Source organism: Vicia villosa, unplaced genomic scaffold, assembly GCF_029867415.1.
Source record: "Vicia villosa cultivar HV-30 ecotype Madison, WI unplaced genomic scaffold, Vvil1.0 ctg.003668F_1_1, whole genome shotgun sequence".
In the NCBI taxonomy this organism is placed as follows: domain Eukaryota; kingdom Viridiplantae; phylum Streptophyta; class Magnoliopsida; order Fabales; family Fabaceae; genus Vicia; species Vicia villosa.
The window spans coordinates 114,051-138,769 of NW_026706265.1; the positions used below are offsets into that span (position 1 = coordinate 114,051).

The 24,719-nt window shown below is 33.2% G+C and overlaps 2 protein-coding genes across 2 annotated transcripts; both read right to left on the minus strand.

The window, feature by feature from the left end:
* Window positions 1-3,362: 3,362 nt before the first annotated feature.
* Window positions 3,363-6,256, minus strand: LOC131641330 (uncharacterized). The gene is made up of 8 exons (XM_058911634.1): window positions 5,813-6,256; window positions 5,532-5,716; window positions 4,648-4,739; window positions 4,347-4,428; window positions 4,192-4,238; window positions 4,038-4,114; window positions 3,887-3,950; window positions 3,363-3,798 (listed from the first exon to the last, which is right to left on the minus strand). Exons 2-8 carry the CDS (start codon window positions 5,590-5,592, stop codon window positions 3,772-3,774), a joined length of 450 nt encoding a protein of 149 aa, XP_058767617.1. The 5' UTR covers window positions 5,593-5,716; window positions 5,813-6,256; the 3' UTR covers window positions 3,363-3,771.
* An 11,305-nt stretch (window positions 6,257-17,561) lies between these two features.
* Window positions 17,562-20,663, minus strand: LOC131641328 (putative F-box/LRR-repeat protein At5g41840). The gene is made up of 3 exons (XM_058911632.1): window positions 20,531-20,663; window positions 18,485-19,213; window positions 17,562-18,246 (listed from the first exon to the last, which is right to left on the minus strand). Exons 2-3 carry the CDS (start codon window positions 19,211-19,213, stop codon window positions 17,839-17,841), a joined length of 1,137 nt encoding a protein of 378 aa, XP_058767615.1. The 5' UTR covers window positions 20,531-20,663; the 3' UTR covers window positions 17,562-17,838.
* Window positions 20,664-24,719: the final 4,056 nt, after the last annotated feature.

Here is a 24,719-nt window from a genome sequence, read left to right on the forward strand (position 1 = left end):
TCGCAATCACCTCCAACGAATCAAAGACTATGCGAGGTCACACGACTTGTTCAACAAAAAAAAAAGAGAGCAAAAAAAAAATGGCGAAAAAAATAATGAAAAGAAAATGACAAAAGAAGCCTAAAAAAATGATGAAATTGCCAAGCAAGAACAAAGTCGTGTGACAATGAATCCGAAGAACAAAAGGTGAGCGACCGCCATGTCCAAAAACTTCATTGATTCCTCAACCATTCCAAAATTCCTTGTGAGGGATGAACACTCGTGTCAAGCTAAGCTGAACCTAGGAATGGAGAACATCACGAAGGGGGTGGGTACCAAATAATTTTGAGCCTAAAATCCTTTGTTTTCTGAAAACCGTGAACCTGGCCAAGTTACAACCCTCAAAAGTCCTAATTGAAGTAGGGTTATTTTGAAAGCACACTCCTATGAGATAGCGTTTAACTGACTCCCAATGAAGCGAGACTCCTATCCATGTTGGTATCGTATGTTTGCTTTATCTTCCATATGCAAAAATCGAGGTTGTGTCAACTAGTGATTCATTCACAAGAGGTCGCAATCTCATTTCAATAAAAAGTTTTTACAACTTCAAGACTAACATAGGCTTTGCATTAGAATCATCATTCTTAGAATTAACATTCTTTTGCATACAAAATACGTGCTTAACATCAAGGAAATTACCATGATGAGAATCAGTAAGTAACTCGATCATGTCAAAGTACAAGAGACTTGAGAACTCCGAGGAGGAAAAGCTAATCATTCCAAATGTTGACCATCAAGGGGCAAGTTATCCAAAGAACTCCGTTGGGCATGAACAGTTAATGCTTTCCTTGATTACCTCGAGGGGAAGAGTTTAAAGACTCTGTTGAGCATGGTAAAGTTGTTTCCATATTTGTTTGACTTCAAAACAATGGAAGCTTGAGGATTCTAGTAAGATGTACCTAATCAGGGGCAATTGAATCGAGGTTTGACCTCTCAAATTCAGCATATCTGGGACAATCGTGTCGATAAATCTCTTCAAGCTTTGACCAATCTGGGGCAATCACGTCGAGGAAGCTCTCTTGAGTTCAACCAATCTGGGGCAGTTACGTCGAGATTCGACTAATCTCTTCAAGGATCCTTTAGGGAAATTTCCTTCATGGGTCATGAAACTTGGGGCACGATCTTCTGAGTTTTTTGTCGCTCCAGGACCATAGGAGTTTATTTCTCCTAGAATCTTGGTCTCTCCCCAAGCATGGAGTTTATTTCTCCCGAGAGTTTGTTCCATTCCTCAAGCATAGGAGTTTATTTCTCCTAGGAGTTGTCCTACTTCCCTAACCAAGGCTCGTTATCTGGATCTCTCATCCCCAACATGGTGAATCGAGGGAATCTATTCAAGCTGAAAATCCTCCAAGCAGTGGCACATGGTGAGAAGTCAGAATTTTTTCTTCAAGTCAAAGAAGGAGCATCTTACAAACACAAAGTCCAATATCTATTGGCACCTCCACATGATCCTTAACACTAAGGGGATTCTCCCTGGTGTTTACCTCACTAATGCCTTTATTTGGCACTCTGCATATAGTTTCCACTGCATATAACATTGCATCCTCAAAAGCGTAGCATATCCATCAAAATGGAGCATTACGCCATACAAAAATTCAAACATGCATACAAAGCATAAGCCAGATAGTACGAATCATCCCTCAATCAAGCCGATGGTACATCCTCACAGAAGTTGTCATCCGTATAAACTTCACTTGATATCTGCTACTCCATCACGAATCCCTTCCAGCCATGGTGCCGATACCTGGTATCCCAATCCCCAGTAAGTCAATCTACCAAACTCCTTTTGATGCTCGTCTGTGTCATTCTTTCGATACTCGTCTGTATCTCCTTTTGATGCTCGTATGTGTCATTCTTTCGATACTCGTCTGTATCTCCTTTTGATGCTCGTATGTGTCATTCTTCTGATACTCGTCTGTATCTCCTTTTGATGCTCGTATGTGTCATTCTTTCGATACTCGTCCGTATCTCCTTTTGATGCTCGTACGTGTCATTCTTTCGATACTCGTCCGTATCTCCTTTTGATGCTCGTCTGTGTCATTCTTTCGATACTCGTCTGTATCTCCTTTTGATGCTCGTATGTGTCATTCTTCTGATACTCGTCTGTATCTCCTTTTGATGCCCGTATGTGTCATTCCTTCGATACTCGTCTGTATCTCCTTTTGATGCTCGTATGTGTCATTCCTTCGATACTCGTTTGTATCTCCTTTTGATGCTCGTATGTGTCATTCTTTTGGTACTCGTTTGTATCCCCTTTTGACGCTCGTATGTGTCATTCTTTCGATACTCGTCTGTATCTCCTTTTGATGCTCGTATGTGTCATTCTTTCGATACTCGTCTGTATCTCCTTTTGATGCTCGTATGTGTCGTTCTTTCGATACTCGTCTGTATCTCCTTTTGATGCTCGTATGTGTCATTCTTTCGATACTCGTCTGTATCTCTTTTGATGCTCGTATGTGTCATTCTTTTGATACTCGTCTGTATCTCCTTTTGATGCTCGTATGTGTCGTTCCTTTTATACTCTTATGTATTTTCTTTCGATACTCGTCTGTATCTCCGCTTTAAACATTCATATATGCTATCTTACCTTTCCACCAGACATGCTTCTGCTCCGACCACTTCCATGTAGTAAACGTTTCCTTTGAGAACCTTGTATTGGCACCTTGGGCTACGTTACAAGCTCTCACCATTCATCCAATGACTCACTGTAAATTCTTCCACCAAAAAAAAAAAAACAAAAAATTTTCTTTCCCCAGCAGATATCAAAACAAAAACAAAGATAACATTTACACCATCTTTTCAGGACAAATTTCAGGTCTTGGATATTTAATCTTCTTCTACCGCGAATGTTCGAAAGGCTAGCGCCAATCTCACCTTCAGGTTTAAGACGATTAAATAAGGGCAGCTGTCATACCCCAAATTTGTCCTACCCCTTTAACTTTTATCTGGCTTAGGCTTATTCATTTCATAATCTCATGTACATACCTCCTATTAGGTCATATAACTCATCATGCATTCATTAACTAATAAAATTGACGTTGGGATCAAGGATCATGGAGCAAATTGAGATCTCATATAGGTTTGGCACAAAGTTTTTATTTCTCGAAAAAAAGGGATATGATTGTGGGTGGCTTAGTCTTTTGAAAGGCATGTGATCAGTGGGTTCCTCCCCGTAAGACTACCTCATTCAAATGTTTCCTCCATTACATATTATTGGTGGATTGGGCTGCCGGTGCAAGTAGTGAAGAAAGAGCATCAGAAGTTCATATTGCAAAATTAAAGGAAAAGTTGGGAAAAGACTTAGAAACTAAACAATCAAGCCATTCATCCCAAGTCCGTGACCCATCACTCTTTGGGCTTTCATCTCATTTCAAAATTCATTCAAGTTCATCACAAGTATCCTTTCAATATCAATACCCATTACAAATTACAAGGAGGTTACAAAGATTACAAATGTCCAAGTTTACTTATCCATTACAAAAAACATATATATTACAACGTGGAATACAAAGAAGAAAAATATAAAAAGAACATTACAAGCTGCAGCCTTCAATGGAACCCTCCCTTTTAAATACTCTTTGCTACTCACATTAATTCACTTTGCAACCAAAATTTTTCACAAGAATGAGCGATTTGCAGATTGAAAAAAAACTCAACAAGAACAAGATCCTACATTGCTGCAAAATTCTCCAAATCTCTCACAAACAACAGCAATCCATTCTCATTTCATCATCACTCATCACAACAACAAAACAGTCCCTGCAACAATAGTGAAAAAAGACATATTCATGGCTTGACAATCACATTCAAGTACAACTCAGGTTCTCTACTTGCGGCTCGGACTTACCAACAGAAAATTAGGAAAAGAACTAACTGTGATCCATACATCCAACCATAACAAAATGCCATTCCTGCATATCCATACTTAAATTCAAGTCTGCGTTCCGTCATCATTTGAAGTGTAGGTGTATGCACATCTAGGACAGCCATATCAGTACCATAACAAATGTCGACAAGATTCCTGCATCAGCCTATTCACCTGCACATCAAGATCACAAACCATGTCTTCCAAAACCTACAAAAGAAACATACCAAATTCAGATTCGCTTAGAACAGTTGTGAGATTAAAATCAATCACCATACAAAGCATACCATTCCACCCATTTCAATAACAGCAGCATGACTAACAAAACCAGTCCCTGCATAAAATCAGAAAATAAATAGTTTCAGGGCAGCCATACACACTTCTAATTGACCAACCTATAACCTTTCACTAATTTGTCAAACAGGTCCATTTCTAACCAAACCTGTACACATCCACTTCACCATCAAGAAACCCACAGATAAAACCAGTTCAGTCCCTGTAAACCTGCTGCTGCCAAACAACCACTAAAAAACCTACATTCAAATTCAGTCCAAGCATACACAAAACTAACAGTACATAAATATTCAACATATTCAAAGCTTACCCCACACATACATTACAAACAAAACCCCCTAACTGTCAAACCAACATAACCACCTTCAACAGAATCCTAACCTCTCCTTCTAACTTCAAACTACTTCTAACCATATATAACAAACCTTAACAGAAATAGATATGTATACCTGTGGCACCCAAGACAAACCGAAGAAAACCGTAATTCCGCACTTCAAGAAATAGTTCCACCCGACATAAGCTGCACAGTCCATATAGCTCCCTGCACAGATAAACTCACATGCTTTAGCAAAAGGATTACATTGCAACTAGCATACTAACAGTTTTAACCAACTGTTAACTGACATTCATAACAAAAAAATTCAGTTACAAAAACCTTCACATCCTAACAACCTAACCTCTCTAAATAACCTGCTCTCTATAACTGTCAAAAAACAGAAATAACCAACTCTGTAACTAATTTCTCTCAATCTCCTCAACCCACATAACTAACTCCCTTCACCTCAACTATTCCCCAATAACTGAACCCAAACCAACATAACTAACTGAGTCAGCTTTCTAACAAACTAACTCAGTGAGTGAACTAACTGACTCACTCCTAACCAACTTCAGAACCGACTCAATCTTCGCCCTCCATCTCCTAACCGATTCTCTCTAATCCAATGGCCCTCAATCCTCACTCTCTAACTGAATCTCAGAACCTCAATCTATATAAACAGAACATCACCTCCAATCTCAAGTTACACGCTCATTTTCACCTTCATCCATTCTCACACTTCTTCATCACCTTCAATCACTCCACACATACCATTTCATCTTCATCCTTTTTCACTCTCAATTCAGAACTCCCTCTGCAAGTCCATCATCACGTTCATCATCATCCAAACTTCACAAGTTGCATCACCTTCACTTCCCTCCACCAACCTCCATCACTCATCTTCACAATAACACTCACAGAAACAGAACTTCAGAAGAGAAGAAAATCAACAGAAGAAGGAGAAAGAAGAAGAAGTGTCGAACACAGAAATTCAGAGACTCATACAAGAAAACTCACCTGAAAAGTATCGACTTGCTCTGCAAGATCCGTCTTCACCGCCTTCAACCAATTTCGGCATAGTCACGCACGCAACCACCTCATCTCCGTATCACATCTCAATCGCACGATTTGATCTTCATCACTCCACATCGCATCTCAATCACGATTCAACCTTCTTCAAACTCCGTTAATCGTTCCTCAATCTGCAAACGACAACAACAACAATTAACGTCATCGTCATCACCACGTATCTACATCCAAAATGCAAAAAGAAAGAAACTGAGGAGAAGGAGCAGAACCTATAAAGAGAAGATCCTTCTATTTCGGATAATCTCTAGATTTCTTCGTTCACTCATCTGTGAAGAGGCTCCGGACGTTGTCTTCGGTCGAGAAACGCTCATGTTCACACGTTTCCTATCCATCTTGCTGTTGAATCGGAAATTTACTTTTGATCGGAGAAATTCGAATCCAAAGCGAACATGATCGAAGAGAGACGAGAGAGATTAAAGCAAAGATGACTCGAGCGAAGACGAATCGGAGAGGTTAAAGCGAGTCTGAAAGCAAGCGAAGGGAGACAGAGAAATCGACGAGTGAGGGAGAGTTGAACGCCGAGAGAGAGGTTGATTCATCCGTTCCCGGCGGCGGAGAGTGTTGAACGGAGATCGGAAAGGGCTCCACCGCCGCGGCATGCCGAGTGAGGAGAGGGAGAGAGCCTCTTCGCGTGAACGTGAAAGGTCACAATCCCTAACCTAATCCTTTTTTCTCTTTATTTAATTTATTTTTATTTTTTTTAATTGATGAAAATTCTTAACAGAAAGTAAAAATCTGTGTATCTTTGGGCCACTCTACGAAAACACTGCTATGCATACCCCCATATGGCCCATACCATTTTTTTGATAATTCTAAAAACAATAACAAAAACAACACCTTTGGGCCCAACGCCCACAATTACTGAATGCACCACTGAATACCATTTTCACCCCCCTGATCCATGTAGAATTAACTAGCAATTTAGTTTTTTTTACTTAGATTTCTATGCTTCTTTTAGGTAATAAAAATGTTAACTTTTCCCATCATTTTTATACTTTAATACAATTTTTGTCATATAAAAAATGTTCATAAAAAATGTTAGCTTTAGGTTTACATTTTAGCTTCTTTAGCTTGATTAAAAATTCAACTTCTTTCATAAAAACCAATATAAAAATAGTAGTATTTTTAAATTTTGTACTATGTTTTTGACTTGCTACTTCATGCTTGTGTATAATTTTTGTACCATTGTATCCTTACTCAATTTTGCTCATGATGTGCCTTTAACTTTCATATTCTTCTATTCCTAACCATAGGTAGAAACCATGATAATATTAGGTAGAAATTCCCATTCATATTAGGCTAGTTTACTTAGGCTAGTTTCTTTTTCTTTTGCAACATAAAACATCTAACAATTACTTGACTAATTCCCCATAAAAAAATACGAAGAAAACTCTTAAAAAAATGACTAATAAATACTTTGACTAATAAAAAGGGAAATGGAAGCTTGAACGTCCCTTGCTTTAGGGAACGTTCGAGTGCTTGGACCTCCCTTGCTTTAGGGTTCCGTCCGGGCGTAAGTTCCCAACTTCTAAAAAAACACAAACCATAGAGTAACTCGAGGTTCCCTTGCTTTAGGGATTTCCTCGAAACACTCAAACTCTCTCTCTCTCTTCTCTCCTTTCTTAAGGGCATTGTTATCTCCGCTCCATTGCATCCTAGGCTGTCCCTTATGCAAGAGCGCGAGCGTTAACTCCGCCCAACTAAAAAACACAAAAACAAACAGAAAATCGTTAGCCGAACTACGGCGCTCTGATTCCTGAAAAGGATACGTAGGCATCAAGTCGCGGGGCTTGAACGAGCACGATTGTAAATATTTCCTTCTTTTCCCCGTATTTCTTTTGCATTCATTCGCATATAGACATAGACATAGTACACACCCTTTAGATAGAAACAAACATAGGTGGATACCATCGAGTACGATGGGCGTGAGGGGTGCTAATACCTTCCCCTTGCGTAAGCGACTCCCGTACCCTGATTCTCTGGTCGCAAGACCCTGTTCCTTCCTTTGTTAGGTTTTCCGATATTCCTTTCCCTTATGGGATAAATATATTGGTGGCGACTCTGTTCATTTTTCGCGAGCGTGCGACACAGAGTACACCCAACCAAAATTTGCATAGAATTTTATCAAATAAAGCAACCATTGTGTGTCATTCCGATAAGGTGGTTTTGGAGGCGGAAGTAAAGCTCGGTTTACAATCCGGGACTCTTGCAAGTTAAGATATCTTCCAGGGTCGAATAAAGGAAGTGAGTGTTGGGTTGATGTTATGGAGGTAGTGTTTATCATCGCCTTCATCGATGGGAATGTGAATGTTGAAGGGAACGTCACGAGTGTAAAGCATGAGGAATGATCCATACCTTTATCCTTGCAGACTGCATCGATAGATCTTTCTGTTTGCCGGCCACTGCCGTAACAATGTCGAGACTTGTTGCTATGAGCTCATATGGTTGAATCGTGTTTTCTCCATCCTGATTATTTGGCTCGACGAACAAAGGTGTGTGTAACGGGACTTCTGCCGGAACGGGGGATTGAACGATGGGATCTTTAATCGATAATGCCAAATCCATATTTGAAACAACATGTGAAGAAGAACATTGGTTGGAATCGTTGATTCTTTCGTCCACTAATGTTGGTTGTTCATCAATGCTATCCCCTTGCACCAACTGTTATGGTTCGACCTCCAACTCCTCTTCATCATCTGGTAACGGTAGAATGACTCTCCACTCATGCTTAAATCGCCAAAGAAATATTGTTGTGAATGAGTCCTAATCCACCCACTGATGACATGGATACCAATGGAGCCACCATGTGAGAGCTGGTCCTTTCATGGCAAGTCCAGCTACCGTCATCTTCAATGTTTATGGTGTAAGTCATTTCTTGAAGTATTTTTCGGTGCAAAGCACCCACCAATAGGCATCGATTTCACCATCAAAGACCGGAATCACCATTTCCAATTAATTAGCGAGAGAGAGCTCGTCAATGAAAGCACCAATTGTTAGGATGCAAATTCAAGAACCCTAACAAATTAAGGAAAAACTTTAAAATTCTACCCTAGAGAAAAGATAAACAAAACTAATAAAATTAAACTTCATTGATTTCTTTGATACTCTAAAAGGTATCAAAGACATTACATATATAATACTCATAATGGATTGGATAACGAGGAAAGGCTCAAAATCTAACAAAAGCCCAACCAAATACAAATAAATATACTATTAATATTAACATCAATAATTAAATATAAATTCTATATCCTATCACCTTACATATTATAGTGATCAAACTCGGTTAAGACACATATACATGCAATTAGAACTTAACATTAATAGCTAAAGCTTTATCATATGAGTCAAGGTCAAATAAACTAAATGTTCTAGAAGATCATTTAGATTTAAGTCCTGTTAGATGTAACAAACAAAACATTAACACAATATCAAAAGACGGGTAAATAAAGGGTTCCTTTGAGAGTAAAACTACTTTGCTTATCTCCTTCCTTGCTTATGGGTAAAATAATAAAGAAGGTACATGCAAAACACCAGAGACTAATTTACAACTGTCACCCTCCAACCCTATGGTTTTGCACCAAATCAAAATATCAATTTAGCACAGAACTAGTCATAAAATTGATCAATATAAATATCAATTAATAAACAACTATGCATTAATAAACAACTAAGAATTAAAATAGATAAGTACTATATTATTTTAGGGTCACTTTTCCTCAACTAGTGTGCCAAGACAAAGTTCATGACGATCAAAGTTCTAGTTCAACCCACCAAATCTAGCAATTGCACGGTAAAAGCCAGTGAAACGACATGAAATGTGGAGTAACTGCTACATACATGAGAAAACGTTTAACTACAACTTCACACATTGAAGAGGCTCTCAGGGAAAGAGGATAATCGTCTTTTGATTTTGGATTTGGGTTTTTCAATGGTCCATATATTCATGGTTTCTAAAACTCTTGCGTTCTTCAAAATATATCTCGCCAGGAAAACCTCACCCTGTAGGCCTAAGAAGCTAAAAAGATGGCAAATTTTAAGATGTAATGAAAGACATTGCCGAACAAACTCTAGATCCACCCAACTTTCTTTGTCATCTTTACTAGTCCATGTTTCCTTCATGCCGGCCTGATAATAATACACATATAATAAAATAAAACAAAACTGATAGGAAGATTCCTATCAAGACTATAAAATTAGGGTTTTCTAACTAAAAGGGGAAGAACACTACAAGTAAAGGAAATTAAAATAAAGATAACTTTGATTTCATTGATTGATACCCTAAAATGTGTCAAAGACACTACATATATAATGCTCCTAATGGATAAATAACTAAAAGCCCAAAAGCTATTAAAAGCCCAAAAGCTATTAGAAATATTCTAGAAAATATAATAATATCTAATACATCAAAAATACTAGTAAAATAAATTCATAAATTCTATTAATACCCCTATCATTGTCGCGGGGTTCACTTGAACCTTGTCCTCAAGGTTCTAACATTTGAACTCTAATGCAATTAAATTGTCATAAGTGAGAAATAATGTAATATTAAATCCCAACAACTTCATGAGTAATAATATTAGAATAGGTTGCTGCAAACTTGCCAATAATTATGGAACAGGGCGTGGAAAAAATTGAAGTTTGTTTTTCTTTTGAAAAAAAATTTGTTGGAGAGTAGGCGTGTCAATTTATGGAGTAGTGAGGCTCAGACGTGTTGTAGAATATCTTGCGTGTGTGGAGGAGAATGAATTGACGTGTTGAAAGTGATTTCACACAAAAGACAAGAAAGGTAGTCTGCATGCACAATGCTCCATAAGGTAATCAATGAAAGAGAAAGTAGAAAGTAGGAACTTTTGCTGTAATTGTGGTAAACTAGTACGTATCATGTTTTTGTTGGCGTGGAGCAAAACTTAATTGGACACATGTCGCCCAACTGAAGGCTAAATTGAATTAGGTGGTAGAGCTGTTCCACACTAATTTTACCATTCCAATTACACTTTTTTTTGTCTTCTTATGTTCTCTCTTTCCTATTCTCTTTCTTCTCTCCATTCTTTCACGCTTTTTTTTCCTTCTTTCTTCTCTTTCACGCTTTTTTTTCCTTCTTTCTTCTCTTAATCTGTTTTTCTTCTACTTTATCTTATCTTCCATTTCCATAAGTGATTAACTGAAGTCGACGCAGGAAAAATGGTGTTCATTACCACCGGGGTCGAAAATCAAGATGCAGAAAATCTTTTTGAAAAAGAGGTGTTCATCAATGCTAGAAGTCACTCGTGGTGGTGGTAGTGTCACCGATCGACCAGAGTCCGATGAATTTGAAGGATGTCGCAAAGATAGATGAAAATGATGTTTGGCCGGCGACAGCATCAGTTTTGATGAGATTTGTAAATCTGGTGGTTTAGGCGGTGGAAACGGCGCAAGTGGTGGAAATGGCGCATGTGTCGGATGTTGTACTAATCTCTTTTTTTGGTTATCAAATCGTGGCCTCAGAATAGGAGAAGATGACAATGGGGATGATGCCAAAGATATTGCCATAGTTTTCGTTGGAATTGTCACTGTTTTTGTTGCCGGAAGTTGATCTCTTGATTCTTGACTTTCTAATACTGGTGGTGGAGGCATGTTGAAATTTTTCAACTCAAAACTAGGATCAAAAGGTTTCGGTAGAGTCCTGAAATCCGCAACATCGTTTGAATCCAAACCGTTGGAAAGAGACTTGACTGGTTCAACAACTAAATCTTCAAGAAATGAACTTTTTTTGATGGATTTCATAGATTCCAGATCTGACTTTTCATCCTCTTCTATTGGTAAAAGCTCTCTCCATTCAGGTTTAAATTTCCATAGCAAAGCTGTGGTGAATGTATCCCAATTTGATTCTGGGTGGAGGTGAAACCACCATAGCCACCATGTGAGAGCGTCGCCTCTCATTGAACAAGCAGTTTCAATCATCTTTTCCTCTTCTGATATTCCTCTAATGATGAAAGATTTCTCAGAGCAAAGGATCCACCAATAAGCGTCTTCTATGCCATCAAAATTAGATATCTTCAATGGAGAAGGATTTAGAGTGTCTTCCCTAACAAACTGAGAGATTGAATCTGTAACTGTGAAAAAATCACTTTCATCACTGACTATGACTTCTGATTGGTGTTGAAAGGTAAAGTCGTTGATGGGGGTGGAGTTAGGGTGTGCATTTGATGTCTTCGCTGTATATGGTGGTTGAAGGTGTGGAGTGCAAATTGTTTGTTGCTGGTGGTGACCATTATTGTAGCCAAAAGATGTTGAATCTGATGGGTTGATCATAGGTGGTGTATATCCATGATTAAAATGCATAGTTGGTGATGGAGTTGTAACATGAGTATTTGTGGAATAAGATGAAAGAACTTCCCATGGAAAATATGGAGATGAATGTGTGATAGGAGTGGTGTTCATAGAATAGAAATCGAAGGTGGAGTGATACGATGGAATTGAAGGTGGATGATAAGGATAATCCATAGGAGGATTTGAGTACATGAATGAAAGCACCAATTGATAGGAAGATTCCTATCAAGACTATAAAATTAGGGTTTTCTAACTAAAAGGGGAAGAACACTACAAGTAAAGGAAATTAAAATAAAGATAACTTTGATTTCATTGATTGATACCCTAAAATGTGTCAAAGACACTACATATATAATGCTCCTAATGGATAAATAACTAAAAGCCCAAAAGCTATTAAAAGCCCAAAAGCTATTAGAAATATTCTAGAAAATATAATAATATCTAATACATCAAAAATACTAATAAAATAAATTCATAAATTCTATTAATACCCCTATCAAAAACATAAAGCCATGCTATGAAAAGATAAATCAGATATGATCCTTATAACAAACCTCATCAATGCTAAGGTTTTGAAGCTTAGGGCAGTGTTTGAGAAATTCTACTACAATACGCCACTTATAATTGAGATTTGAGAGAGGTAAGTTTCAAATAGGTCAAATTATGATAGGTAGGCATCAATTCTAACACGCTCCTAAAATGTAAAAGGTGACAAAAACTATCAAAAATCATGGTAAAACACCCAACAGAAAACAAAATAGAGATTTTCTTTTTCATATAAAAATCAAACCTCAGCAATTTCAATGGAGAGAGTCCGTACATTCTGAAGTGCTTGGAATGGAAAATGGAAATAAGAGAAATCAACATCTGCTACAATTAAGTTACTTAACCTAAAATTTTTCCATTTGTTAGAGCTTATTAGAGAGTCCTCTTCGCAGTCATAAGACACATCACATATGAATAACTTCTCAAGAATTGGACATCCATCTAAAACCAACATAAAATCTAGATCCTCAGGAAAAGTTATAAATTGTAAATTAAGAGTTTTGAGCAATGGAAGTTCAACCGAGGAAAAACTATGCTCAACCCAGAAAACACTAAGGCTATGTTTGGGAGTTTGGAGGGGAAGGGAGGGGAGGGCTTTGAAAAATAAGAAGAATTGAGTGAAAAGGATAAAAAGATTTTGGGTAGGAGGGTTTTGGAGGGTTTGAGTTTATTCATAAAACCAAAAACCCCATAAAATGGGGGAACTCAAAAATTGTATTGAATGAGGGTTTTGGAGGGTTTTGAAGGGCTTACATAAATTTTCCAAATATCTTTTAGGTTGTTATAGTATTCTGAAAATTAAAAATTTAGTAATGATAATGACTCTTTTATCATTCTAAACAAAATCATTTTTTCAAAAAATGTCAAATATTTTTTTATACTTTTTTTAAAATTTCATTTTTGGAAGCCTTCCCCTCCCCTCCCCTCCAAACTCCCAAACATAGCCTAAGATGAAGAACCACAAGAGTTCTGCAAGTGAAAATGCTAATAGGCAATATAAGCCAACCCCCGGATGAGCCTACATCGAGAGTAAGGTGCTCGACACCGTGTTGTAATACGTAATTGAGCCATTTGGTGAAAGTAGGAATGAGAGGAAAATTGGTAGTGTTTGTATAATCATATATAAGAGAGAGAGAGAGAGAGAGAGAGAGAGAGAGAGAGAGAGAGAGAGAGAGAGAGAGAGAGAGAGAGAGAGAGAGAGAGAGAGAGAGAAACTTTTGATTGAAGCGGAAATTGGCGGTTGAGTCTGATAATCTGGTGTGGCTGAAGTCGAGAACGGGGACTGAGAGCCATAGATGGTTGATGGTTCCACCTCTTTGAAAGAATGCTTGTGGCAGCGGATTGTTTGGTTGGGAGAAAAGAGAGAATGTGACCGAGAATCGTAGAGTGCTTATTGTGGGCCCGTTTGTTTTGATTTTTTTAAAAAATAGTTAATTTTGAATCTATTTCAAATAGATTTTTATGAAAATCATTTTTAAAATACAAGTTTTTAAAAAAAATAGAGTTTTAATTAAGTTTTTATCTTCAATAATGTATGTTTATGTTATAAGTTTTTAAAATGAGTGTTTCATTTTAGAAAAAACGAATATAAAAAAATTGGCTTAATTGCAATTTTGGTCCCGCTGTTATCATTTTTTTTTACTTTTTTAGTCACTATATTTTAGTTTTTTGAGGATTTTGGTCCCCTGCAAATTCGAAGACAATTTTAAATGAAATGACGCTCATATTGATGATGTGTCAGTGCCAGTTCAATAGTGAAATGTTAAAAAAAACTAATTTTATTTAAGATTTATGTTGAACATGTCATCAATGTGAGTTTCATTTCATTAAAAATTGCCTTCGAATTTGTAAGGGGACCAAAATCCTCAAAAAAATAAAATAAAAGACTAAAATTCAGGATTTTAAAATAGAATTTTTAAAAAACGGTTTTGAAAAATCTATTTTCAAAAATACAAAGAAAAAATTTAATTTTTTGAAACCAAAACAAACGGATCATGTATCCGCCATTGAAACGGAAATTTTTAGACGAAGAAGATTCTTATTCAACACCGTGTTGTCAAGAACCCTAATTTCTTGATGTTAAGATTCCTCTTTTACTCACCATTTTTTAATCTTCTCCATTTGAAAAATAAAAGGAGAAATCAATTTTGTATCATCATTAATTATATCTCTATAAATAGAATTTTCTATAAATTTTTTATTGAAAGATATTGTTGTTCGTCGATTTAGGGTGACAAAAATATTTTTTAAATTAAGAAGGGTGAAAATAATAATATTTTTCCAACATAATTGAAATATTATTTAAATTAGTAAAAAAGTTATAGTGATATAACTAATATCAAAATAATTAGATAAAAAAATTTTATGCCGACAAAATTTATTTAAAATTTAAATTTATTTTAAATAAAGAAATTTATTATTATGCATCTATAATATAAGAATGGTTGTGGAAAAGTCTACAACACCCTTATTTGATTTTTTGCCACCACAATGAAATTGTTTTTAATTATTAAAATAATACAACCATCGTATTTTATCAAATCTCTCTTCATTCTCTATTTTTTTTTTCTCTTTCATCACTTTCTCACTTCTTTATTCCACAATTAGGGAAAAAATTTATTATTTATGAAAAATAGTATTTATGATCCAAATATTTTTTATTCAAAAATGATATACGGGAAAAAATCTACTATTAATCTAAATAATTTTATATACAAAATTTATATTGATTCAAATATTTTTTTGTAAATGATACTTAAACAAAAATAATATTTGTATACGGAAAAAAATTATTAATTGCAAAAAATGGTATTTATGATCCAAATATTTTTTATTCAAAAGTGGTATACGGGGGAAAATAAACTATTGATCTAAATATTTTTATATACGAAATTTACTATTGATACCAATATTTTTATAAATGATATCTAAACAAAAATAATTTTTGTATATGGAAAATAATCTATTACCTAAAAAAAATTGTATTTATGATTCAAATATTTTTTAATCAAAAATGGTATACGAGAAAAAATCTACTATTGATCTAAATGTTTTTATATACGAAATTTAGTATTGATGCAGATATTTTTGTAAATGATACCTAAATAAAAATTAAGTCTTTATACGGAAAAAAAATCAAATATAGATTTATATATTGTATATACGATGAGGATTGGCTACATGATTGCGCCTTTACCCCTTACAAAGCAAAAAGGTGTGGGTCCCACCATTTATTATTCACTCATCTCACTTTCTTTGTTTATCAATCACAAGAAATCTCCAACTTTTTTTCTTTTTTTCTCTTTTCTATCTCTCTTTAATTTCTCTCAAACCAATCAAAGTCTTAGAGAAAGGTCCTCAACCTCTTCCCAATTATATGCAAAGGAAAATGTACCTCGCAAAATTGGAAAGAGCTAGGAGATGACTAAGCTTTGAATCCAATAGACGAGCTAGGAGACTAAATTTGAACTTAAAACTTTGGATTTGGTTTAGAAAAAAAGTCAAGTGATATCTCAACTTATAAGATCGAAACCATAGTTTTAAATTATGGTTGTAGTTGCAATCGCGGATGTGATTGCGGTTGCAAGTGTTGTAATTGTGATCATGCTTGTAAATTGTGGTTGGGAATGTAGTTACGTTTACGGGTGTTACAATTATGGTCACTGCGATTGCTGCGATGTATATTACGACCGTTACAGCGTGAATTTTTATTGAGTGGTATTTGAAATACAATGTTTAAAAAACACTTAATGTTAAGATATTTCATCACATCTGAAGTAAATTGAGTTATGCGATTTTAAATTTTTGAGATTTGATGAAAATACTTAAAAAAATATGAGTGAAATTGTCTAAAATGTAGTTTATATTGTGATCGAACGCGTGATTTTAAATCACACCGCAATTGCGGTCTGATGGGGTTGCAGAGACTATCGCATCCATAATATTGCGCTTGCAATTGTTGTTGCGAAGTGCAATTTAAAACCATGATTCAAACCACATATTATTGAGCTTTTCTAGAAACTTATTCAAAGTCTTAACCTCACCAAATCGATCGATCCCAAATCTAGCACCAGAATTGTTTCGTCTCGATGGAACGAACACCTCTACTACCAAACCAAGATCCAAAAAACATCATTTTAGAGCCGCATGATTAACGTTATCCAGAAAGTTTGTAAAGTAGTTCGAGTGCACCTCCATAAACCAATTCATGAAGAAAGACCCCACGAAGAACAAGGAAAAAAAACTGATAAATGAGAAAAGATAAAGAGAAAAACCTGGATGGAAAAAGCTAAAGAAAATAGATCACAGATGACAAGAGGCTAGATGTATGATAATGCACGATGGAAGAAACTATAGACGATATGTAACGTTAGTAGATACACTATGCAGTAGATGACAATCGAAATGTTGTGAATGCATGATGTGAGTTGTTTAATGCAAGACGAAACAAGGATGAATGACAATGATCATGGAATAGTTACTGCGATTTGGATACAACAACTAGGACTGAGCAAGAGCTTAATGATGCAAGATGAATGAATGATAATACATGAAAAACACTAGAACAGGCTATTCTACTCTCTGAGATAATGTCAAATGGCGAATGGAAGATGCATTGCATGGTAACTTAATTAGAACACAAAATAAAAAAAAATTATAGACTTAATATCATTTTTGTATATTAAGCTTATTTTGATTCTTTAACTTAAAAAATTGTCTATATTGTTAGTATTTTTGTCTAACTAACGACCTAAAAATTCAAAAATCCATCCCCAAATTTGTCACTAATTAGACAAAAATGATTAACATAATAAGTTTTGAAGAGTTAATAGACCAATATGGGACAAAAAGAATTAAACCAAAATTATATTAAAAAGTGAAAACCAAGTTCATTTATTTTGGAATTTTTGTGCATGCAAGTGACCCTCATAATGAAATGTAGGAATACTAGTACCACCAAAACATATCAATTCGCCATGGTTACTATACACTTTGAATAGGTCTTAGTCTCACCATTTGCCATGGCTTTTGCCTTTTGCTTGAGTTTAACATTCCTTCAGTAAAGGGATCAAACTAGTGCAAAATTAAATTGTACAGAAATATAAAATGTTTATTAAGCTCAGTGTGTTTAAGAGTTTTGAACATTAGTTGGAATAGAAAACAATTTGTAAAAAAATCATAAACCATTCATGGTATGAGTATAATCTGGTGGAGTAATCTCCTTACCATGTGCTATGCTAACATAATGAATGTAATCTAGGGAAAACATGGAAAAAAAGTGAAACCGAAAAATGATGGTCCAATGGGTCCATAATGCATTACTATGAAACCAAATAAAAATTCAATCATCTAGGAGCAGTAGCTAGCCAAATCATCTTCATTTAAAATAAATCTGGCACAAGGCAGAGCTCTTTGGGAAGGACAGCAATTCCATTTGCATCGCAAGCTTCTCTTCGCAATTCATGGAAGACGGACTGCATATTGTCATTCTCCGTAAGTGTGTTGAATTCAGCATGATGTATTGTGCAAATTGTAGCTCATATTCCTGTCCTCTATAATTTGTAATGTTGCATTCTTTGAACTGTGAAGAGAGGCATTCAGGAGAAATACTTGGGATTGAGATAAAAGATTTAACCGATGTTAAAAGTTGAGGCATTTCAAGGACAAGAGTTTGAAGCTTGGGGAATTTCTCCAGCACCCCAAATACCCAACACCAATCAACATTTCTTTGGAAGACAAGTTCCACATGAGTTAGATTAGGAAACACAGGAACATGGCCATACATCTACAACAATTACAAATAAAAATGAATAAACATTTCAAGTCATGATATAAATGAAAATGGAAATAAAATAGAAAACACAGGCACAAATATCAGACACAACGACATCAATATAAGTAACTGTATGTAATTACAAGTGTCAGTTTAATATCCGCGTTGAATTTTGTGACAAGTCTTTAATCAGTAGTGTAAGTGCTACATATCAAATATATTACAAAGTAAATACGTGTATCCAAATTACCTCTTCTATCCGGAGAAATTCGACATTAGAAAAGGCTCCAATAGGAACATCACAGCTATTCAAGTTAGATATATCTGCCCTAACCAAATTGGTTAACCTCTTAAACTTTCCATTATACTCCTGTAACCAATACCTCACAGATATATCTTTAGCTTCAAAATCTTCAAGAATTGGACAAGAATTAACTAGTTCACAAAGATACCAGTGTTCGGCAATAAAAACATCATTCAGATGTAAGGTTTTAAGCGAAGGAAAGTCAACCGGTAAAAAATAATTCACACGTACCGTTTTCAACTTGAGAACTATGAGATTACTAAAAGCAAAAATAAAATTGTAAAAATTCAACCTATCAGACCCTTGGAATTCAAGGTGCTCCATTCCATATTTGTCTGCGATTATTAACCACTTCAGAACAGCGGTTTCCAATGACTCATTGACAGGATTTTCATGACATTTTAGGTCAAATCTTTTGATGAGTTTGCGGTGCTTAATTTTTGCACAAATAACATAGTATATCATATCCATGAAGCGGAAATAAGGTTTTCCTCTGTTCATAAATCTCTGGTCATCGAAGTTGAGATTGGGGACTAAGAGCCAAATTGGCTTCCACCTTTTAGAAAGAAGAGATGTGGTAAAAGCAACTTCGGTTGGAAGAAAAGAGAGAATGTGACTGAGGATTTCATCCGGCAACGTGCTGATCATGTCTTCCTTTTCATCTTCCATTTCCATCTGCATTCCAAAGTTTTGAGGATTAATTACAAAACAGGGAAGAATCCTAATTCACAAGGCCGGTTATACCCCTGTGCAGCCTGGTCCACTGCACAGGGCCTCTAAAAGTACAAGGACCTCCAAATTCAAAGCTTATGCACACAGCAAATTTTAGAAAATTTGAATTTGACTTTTTCTATAACTTGTGATTAGATAGCAATAGTAATAAAGTTACGTAACAAATTCAACGAACAAATCAAACTCAAACAAAAATCTTCACAGAACAACATATAAGCAAAATCATGTACACATTTCATTTTTTCTTTTTTCTATCTAATTTTCACTAAAACTTCTGAATAACAAAGCTCTTATAATTATTTTTTATTATTTTTTAGGTTTTTCACCACCGGTTTAATACGGTACGGGAGTCGGTAAATTAATTCTTATTATGACTAATATACATATATAAAATTAATTCTTATTTTTATGGATATCAATACAGTATCTTAATTATTTATTTTCTCATTAATATATCATACCTTATTCAAACTTAATTTATTAATATGTTTTAAAATTTAAATATTTAAGATGGATTGTACAGTTTTGCTACAATATAAAGTTGTTCCTATGATATATTGATCTTTTATAATATTATATTTTTATTATTTTGCATGGAAATCTTAATTTAAAAATTCAAGTGTATATTATATATTATAATAGAATTTTTTAATCTTTCTATTTTATAAATTTACTTTTAATTCTTATTTTTTTTATTGTTAATTTTAATTTGTAATTTTATTTGCTAATTGTTAATCATCTCTTAAGATTTAAAAGTTTAATTCTGAATATGAGAAAAAATTTGATAAGTTAACTTAATTTCAAAAAAAATCTCATAAAACCCACATTTTTTTGTTGAAATTGTGAATATTATACTTGTTGATTTGGGATTTTTGTTTTGATTTTTTTAGTGAGAATTTTTTAAATATTAGAACAGCGCCTCTAAATAGTTTGACACGGCCCCGCTAATTCACAATGCAAGACATGTAAACCAACAACAGAAATTAGGGTTTAGGGTTTAGGAATGAAAAACTTCTTTGATTTGATATTAATTAAAAGATAAACCAAATACATAAATAAAAAAGAAGCTAACAAAACAACTATAATACAGAATGATTGGGGTTTAGGGTTTTTCTAGATATTGATGAATCAAACAACTCAACTCTATTGCACAACAGTTGAAATATAATAACAACCACAATTCACAAGCCACTCAAATCCTATAAACAAGAATCTGTTGAGATAAATTTTAAGAAAAACAGTTGAAGAGAGATGAAAAACCTGTATGTGAGAATGAGAATGAACAATAGAGAACAAGGGAGGAATGATCGACGATTTCAGTGAGGTCGGTGCTTCACAAACCGCGGAAGAGGGAGAGACTGAGAATCGCACCTCGTCTTTCTGGTTCAATTTCGGTCTTTTGTATTCTTATACTACGGCACTCTTTTTTTATTTAAAGATTATAAATTAAAATAGTAAAAAAGAGATATTTTAATTAAATAAAAGGATAAAATTAAGAGTAAAGTGATAAATTTAGAGATTTTTTTTTTGAAATAATCAAGTTTTTCCTTTTAAATATCATGATAATTATTATTTTTAATTATAACTAAAATATTTCAAATAAAAAATATCACAGTTAAGACGAGGCGTCACTGATAATGGTGCATACATAAAAAAAATATACATAGGCGGGGACAATCCCTCACACATACATTATCGATGCGTCATTAGAAATGGCACATGTCCTATAGGTCATAAAAGAGGCGACATGTCCCCTGACGCGTATATGTACCAGATTTTTTTCTTAAATTAAAGTTACAATTAATTAAAAATTACAAAAATGGGTAATAAAGTAATAAATTATTATTATTTAATTTAAATAGCACTAGTAATATACTCGTGCCTATGCACGGGTACGGTATGATAAGCGCATTTGTTTTTAAAATGTAATAAAAAGTAAGAAAAATAAAGTTGTCTAACCAATAAAATTTATTATTTTAAAAAATAATAATAAATTGTAACCTATAATTTTTCATATATAAAAATATTTAAATTAATAATATATTTTTTGAAATATAAATATTATTATTTTTTTGACATTATTTACAAAAATTCTGGAATTAATAGTAAATTTGTTCTCTGATAAAAATATAAGGGTCATGCTACCGTGTGCCCTAAGGGCACATGTTAGGGATACTATAATTAGAAAAAGTTAAATATAATTAAATGCAATAGAATTATATTTAAAGTTTCAATACATTGAATATACACGTTCTAAAAAAATATTTCTATAAATATCTCATTAACTTGTGTCATTGGGGCACATGTTAGCTTTTTCCCAAAATATAATTACTTTTTTTTCTATGTTTGAATTCATATATTGTTTTAGGTATATTATTTTTTTTTAATTATACAAAAAAGATAATAGTTATTGTAATAATGACCGTATAGTAAAAGTGATACAAAATAATATTACAATTGTACCATAAGTTTAAAATTTGATATCAATTATTATATTTTAATGATTTTTTTAGTCATGAAATTAGAAGAAATGTTAAAGATTTTTTATTTTTAGAAAGTAGAATAATTGTAATTTTTTAAAACTATATTAAAAATATTTATATTAAAAAATATTTAAAGAAAATAAAATAAATATGTATGTTGATATGAATTATAATTGAATGGGAGAATATAAAATTTACAAAACTTTATCATAGTGATATTTATTTAGTTAATATTTAAATAAAATTGGAAATTGAATAATAGATAAAATTAATAGAAAATAAAATTGATTGAATTTAATTACAAATAGATGATGAAATATGTATGAATATTTTTAATTGAGAAGAATGGGTTTGAATTTGGTTAAATAGAAACGACAATAAATTGATTACAAAGAAAATATATTTGTTTAAGACATAATTGATCTTAAATATATTTCAATGACAAATATTAATATGACAAATTAAGGTAAATTTTTAAAAGGAATGTATTGTTCCTTTTATTCTTTACTACTTAAAAATACGTTTTTATATATTTTAATAATATTTATAATCAATTTATAAGTGACATTGTATTTATGTAATCATTAGTTTTACAAATATCAATTAATAACATACATTTTTTATATATATATATATATATATATATATATATATATATATATATATATATATATATATATATATATAATTTTATTGATAGCAACGATTTTTTGTATTTGCTCCTCACTTCTATATAAATGTATTTTAATCTAAAAAATTAGTAAAAAAAATATTAATTTTTCATGCTAATTTTAAAAAAATATATTATACAAAAAATAATAGTAATTTTGTAAATTAAAAAAAATTGTTGGTTTGTAAAAAATAAATTATTGTTTTTCTTTTAACTTAAATTTAAGATAAATAATTTAGGTATATCATGATAATGTTTTATAGAAAATGAAGTTTTTTTTTAGAAATACTATAAATAAATCTTGTTATCTAAATTTTGAGATCTCATCAAAACTTATTTTCAATGTAGATGTATTTTCTCTCTCCCAAAAAATAATTAAAAAAATAGTTATTATAATAATTTTTTAGATCTAAATAGTACAATAAAAATTAACATTTTTTAAATGTATTAACTTAAAAGAGAAGAAAGTGATGTAGATATATTAGTTTTTTTTTCTTGAAAATACTTTAACAAAATATTGTAAAAAATATAGTTGAAACTTATTCTTTTTGTCTTTCTGTATCTTTATTAATTATCAATTACAAACATTAATAAAAAAAATAATTAATAAGAAACTTTGTAACGGAAAATAATAAAAAAACAATTCTAATTTGGTTATTCAAGATTCTCATTTGTTGCCATATATATTAAAATAAATTCTTACTAAAAATATGATAATAAATTCTTTTTAAAAATATTTATTAATATTTTACATATCAAATATATTGATTTCATCTATAATTTTATTCTTTAATATGATTATTTTAATAATAACTAAATTTATTTAGATTAAAAAATTATCATAATACCCTCAACGCATTTATTGAGGCATATGAACCTAGATTTAGCTTTTTGAAAAAAGCAACCGCCTATCCTAGTAATGGTAGTGGAGCGTTGAATCCCAATTTTCTAAGAAGACAATGATTATTCCCTTGACTCATTCTTTGCATTATCTCTAACCAAGACAAGTTACTTTCTATGTTTTCTTATCTTATATGAGTGAGGCGTATCACAAACGATGTCATCCTCTCGTGATGATATGATCATGTCTTCCTTTGTGGACTATATGATCTCATCGCCTGTTGTGAATCCTCACAAATACAACACTATAAATAATAAATAATTTTAATTAAATTTTAATAAAAAACTTTTTTTTTAAATGTCACTAAGATTTTGTATTTATATTTTGAATGGAAAATAAGAATATATTAATATTGACCCTTTAAAGGATAGTGAACCTGTAACACCCGTTTTATTTTCATATTTTGTTTAATTGTGTGCTATGTGACTTATTTAATTATTATGTGTTAATTAAGTGCTTATGTGATACTTGTGTTATTTATTGAGTTTTAATAGTAAATAACATAAGTTAGTTAGTTAGGTGAGTTATTGGGCCTAAGTTGGCATTAGTAAGTGAAGGGTGTTAATTAGAGCCCATTAGCAATTGAGAATTAGTGAGGGTTTTAGCAAAACAAGAGAATTGAAGGGAATTGGGGATTAGAACTCATTTGGAAAAGTTGTGAAAGAAGAGAAGAGAGAAGAGGAGAATCCCAAGGTTGAAGATAGAGTTGGCTTCAATCCAAAACCTAAGGTAAGGGTGGGGTTCTTTCATGCTAAAAAGGGATGTATGATGATGTTTAGGATGGGTTGGATTGTATGATTGAACCATGGATTATCTTTGTGTAGAAATGTTAGGGTTTATGAACAAAATGTATGAATTTATGATTAGAAATGTGTTTTGATTGATGTTTGATGATAGATGATGGTAGATTTCGTGTTTATATATGTTTAATTGATGTTTAGAATGAGTTTTGGGTGGGAAAAGGGTGATTACGCAGGTCTATTACTGCTATCATTTTTCTGCAAAATCGCGCTCCCGCTAAGCGGACGTGGGTTCGCTAAGCGGATGTTGTTTCATCTGGAAAAATAAAGAGGCTCGCTAAGCGGAGCCAGTCCTCTAAATAGAGCCTGTTTCGTAAAAAAATTCTGCCACACGCCGCTTGAAGCAGAGTTATTGAAATTTCATTTCCATAAGCGCGCTTGAAGGTCGCTAAGCGGACCTTGCTGTGCAAAACTTGTTCAAACTTTGAAATGATGAATCTTTTGAATCGTAACTCCTTCCTATGTGCTGTTTGAACCTCCATGAAGCTCTAATTGATGTCTTTCCATTGTATATGCTTTGTATATCTTTGGAAACTCTTTTTAATCTTTTTCTTGAATTGGATTGTTATATGATGTGAATGTTGTTGTGAGATGA